A 2941-nucleotide genomic window follows, 5' to 3' on the forward strand; every position below is an offset into this window, starting at 1 on the left:
ATGAAATTTTGTACGACGGATTCTCTCATGACCATTAACATACGTGTTTATTATGGTTTAAATCGGTCTCTAGCCCGATACAGCTCCCATATAAATCGATCTCTCTATTTTACTTCTTGAGCTCACAAAGAGCGCAATTCCTATTCGAATTGACTGACATTTTACACAGGTCTCCAACATATAATATAATTGTGGTCTAAACCGGATCATATCTTGATATCGCTCTAATAGCAGAGCAAATCTTTTCTTATATCCTTGTTTGCCTAAGAAGAGATGCCGGGAAAAGAACTCGACAAATGCGATCCATGGTGGAGGGTATATAAGATTCGGCCCGGCCGAACTTAGCACGCTTTTACTTGTTTTATATTCTTTACTATCGCCTATGTCATGGCTTTGGAAAAAATAGTAAACCAGACAAATTTGATTCCAATTATTAATCATTTATATAATGTTAATAATTACCCTAAAAATAAATTCGCCATAATTACCTTGATTTGAATGATTGTAAAGTATTTTTCCACAGTAAAATGGCGAATGTTCTACACATATTGTGGTTTTCTGTCCTTTTCAAGGGTTTGGTAAGAACATTTGTTAAGTCTGTATAAAATGTTCTCTTAATTGAACTATTTGCTTTTAACCTTTTCATCCCTCTAGAACTTTGTGTACTTTGAAATGGATAAGATTGAAAATAACTATAATGCAGCCTTAATAAAAACTATAACATTCAGTTTGGTGCCTTGCGGTAATCGAACATATCTAAATGGCTCTGTTACACCCGTCGTAGATATCCCTCGATTTAATTACACAGCAGTGCTGAATATGCGTCGCGACAATGGACGCGTCGTAAAGCTTTTCGCTGCCACTATTGACGGTTGCGAGTTTATTGACTCGAATATAAATAAAACTATGAATTTGGGTAATCTGTTTTTCAGAGATCTACGTGCTCTTGCGACCTTTCCAAAAATGTGCCCTTGGCCTAAGGTAAGTGCTCACAACAATATGGATAAGTTTATGTTGCAATTATTTCTTTTATTTTTTTTTCATTGTAAAGGGGTTTGAGGTTGTGGTTAGTATGTTCTATCCAGACACCCGTAAATGGCCTATTTATATGCCAGAAATGAAATACAATGTTATGTTCATAATGTACACCAATGGAAAGTTTGGATATTCGGTTACGGTAAACGGAACAACATTGAATAGGCGCCGCAAAAAAGGCTAAACCTAAAAGCAGGAAAGAGCCATGATTTCTGAAATTTTCACTACTACGATTAAATTTCAGTTTACCTTTTGAAAATGTTGCCCTCTATGTTGTAAAAAAGTATATGTGAAACAATAATAAATTAATTTGTATACTCTACACCTCTACTGTGGTACAGAGTATTTTAGCTGGGTGCATTTGTTTGCAACATCCAGAAGGAAGAAATATAGACCCATTGACAAGTGCACCAATTGACTCAGAATTACTTTCTGATTCTATTTAGCTATGTCCGTCTGTCTGTCCGAACGTCCGCCTGTGGACATACAGAAGGAAGAAAGATGGACCCATTGACAAGTGCACGAATTGACTCAGAATCACCTTCTGATTCTATTTATCTATGGCCGTCTGTGTATAAAGTCGGCAACGCGCGACTATTGCCTTTCCTTAGTGTTTTTTGCCCATATTCAGGTTATGTTCCAAGATGGACTATTTTGGATATAGCTGCTGTATATACCGATCTGCCGATTTAAAGTTTTGGGCCCATAAAAGACGCATTTATTATCCGATTTTGCAGTGAGTTGTGTTAACCCCTTCGACATACGGGGTGCCACCCAACATTTTTTCAAAATCGAAAAATGCAAAACATTTTTCTGCTACTGTGAAATTGGTAAAGATACCTCAAATTTTGTTTTTATACCCTCCACCATAAGATGGGGGGTATCCTAATTTCGTCATTCTGATTGTAACTACTCGAAATATTCGTCTGAGACCCCATAAAGTTTATATATTCATGATCGTCGTGAAATTTTATGTCGATCTAGCCATGTCCATCCGTCTGTCCGTCCGTCCGTCCGTCTGTCCGTCCGTCCGTCCGTCTGTCTGTCGAAAGCACGCTAACTTCCGAAGGAGTAAAGCTAGCCGCTTGAAATTTTGCACAAATACTTCTTATTAGTGTAGATCGGTTGGTATTGTAAATGGGCCATAAACCGATCTTGGGTCTTGACTTCGAGAGCCTCTAGAGTGCGCAATTCTCATCCGATTGGAATGAAATTTTGCACGATGTGCTTTGTTATTATATCCAACAACTGTACCAAGTATTGTTCAAATCGGTCCATAACCTGATATAGCTGCCATATAAACCGATCTGGGGTCTTGATTTCTTGAGCCTCTAGAGGGCGCCATTCTTATTCGATTTGAATGAAATTTTGCACTACGTGCTTTGTTATAATATACAACAACTGTGCCAAGTATGATTCAAATCGGTCTATAACCTGATATAGCTGCCATATATACCGATCTTGGGTCTTGATTCTTGAGCCTCTAGAGGGCGCAATTCTTTTCCGATTGGAATGCATTTTTGCACGTAGTATTTTGTTATGATGTCCAACAACTGTGCCAAGTATGGTTCGAATCGGTCCATAACCTGATATAGCTGTCATATAAACAGATCTGGGGACTTGACTTCTTGAGGCTCTAGAAGGCGCAATTCCCATCCGATTTGGCTGAAATTTTTCATGAAGTATCTTATTCTTACTTTCACGAACTGTGTCAAATAAGGTTAAAATCGGTTCATAACCTGATATAGCTGCCATATAAACCGATCTGGGATTTTGACTTCTTGAGCCTCTAGAAGTCGCAATTATTATCCGATTTGCCTGAAATTTTGTACGACGGATTCTCTCATGACCATTAACATACGTGTTTATTATGGTCTGGATCGGTCTATAGCCCGATACAGCTCGA

General features: G+C 38.2%; 1 protein-coding gene across 1 annotated transcript; it reads left to right on the top strand.

The window, feature by feature from the left end:
* The first annotated feature begins 494 nt into the window (after positions 1-494).
* On the top strand, positions 495-1282 carry LOC131994367 (uncharacterized). Its single transcript, XM_059361299.1, has 3 exons — positions 495-578; positions 655-981; positions 1052-1282. The coding sequence occupies exons 1-3, from the start codon at positions 528-530 to the stop codon at positions 1217-1219; spliced, it is 546 nt and encodes a 181-aa protein (XP_059217282.1). The 5' UTR covers positions 495-527; the 3' UTR covers positions 1220-1282.
* Positions 1283-2941: the final 1659 nt, after the last annotated feature.

This window comes from Stomoxys calcitrans, chromosome 1 (assembly GCF_963082655.1).
Source record: "Stomoxys calcitrans chromosome 1, idStoCalc2.1, whole genome shotgun sequence".
Classification (NCBI taxonomy): Eukaryota; Metazoa; Arthropoda; class Insecta; order Diptera; family Muscidae; genus Stomoxys; species Stomoxys calcitrans.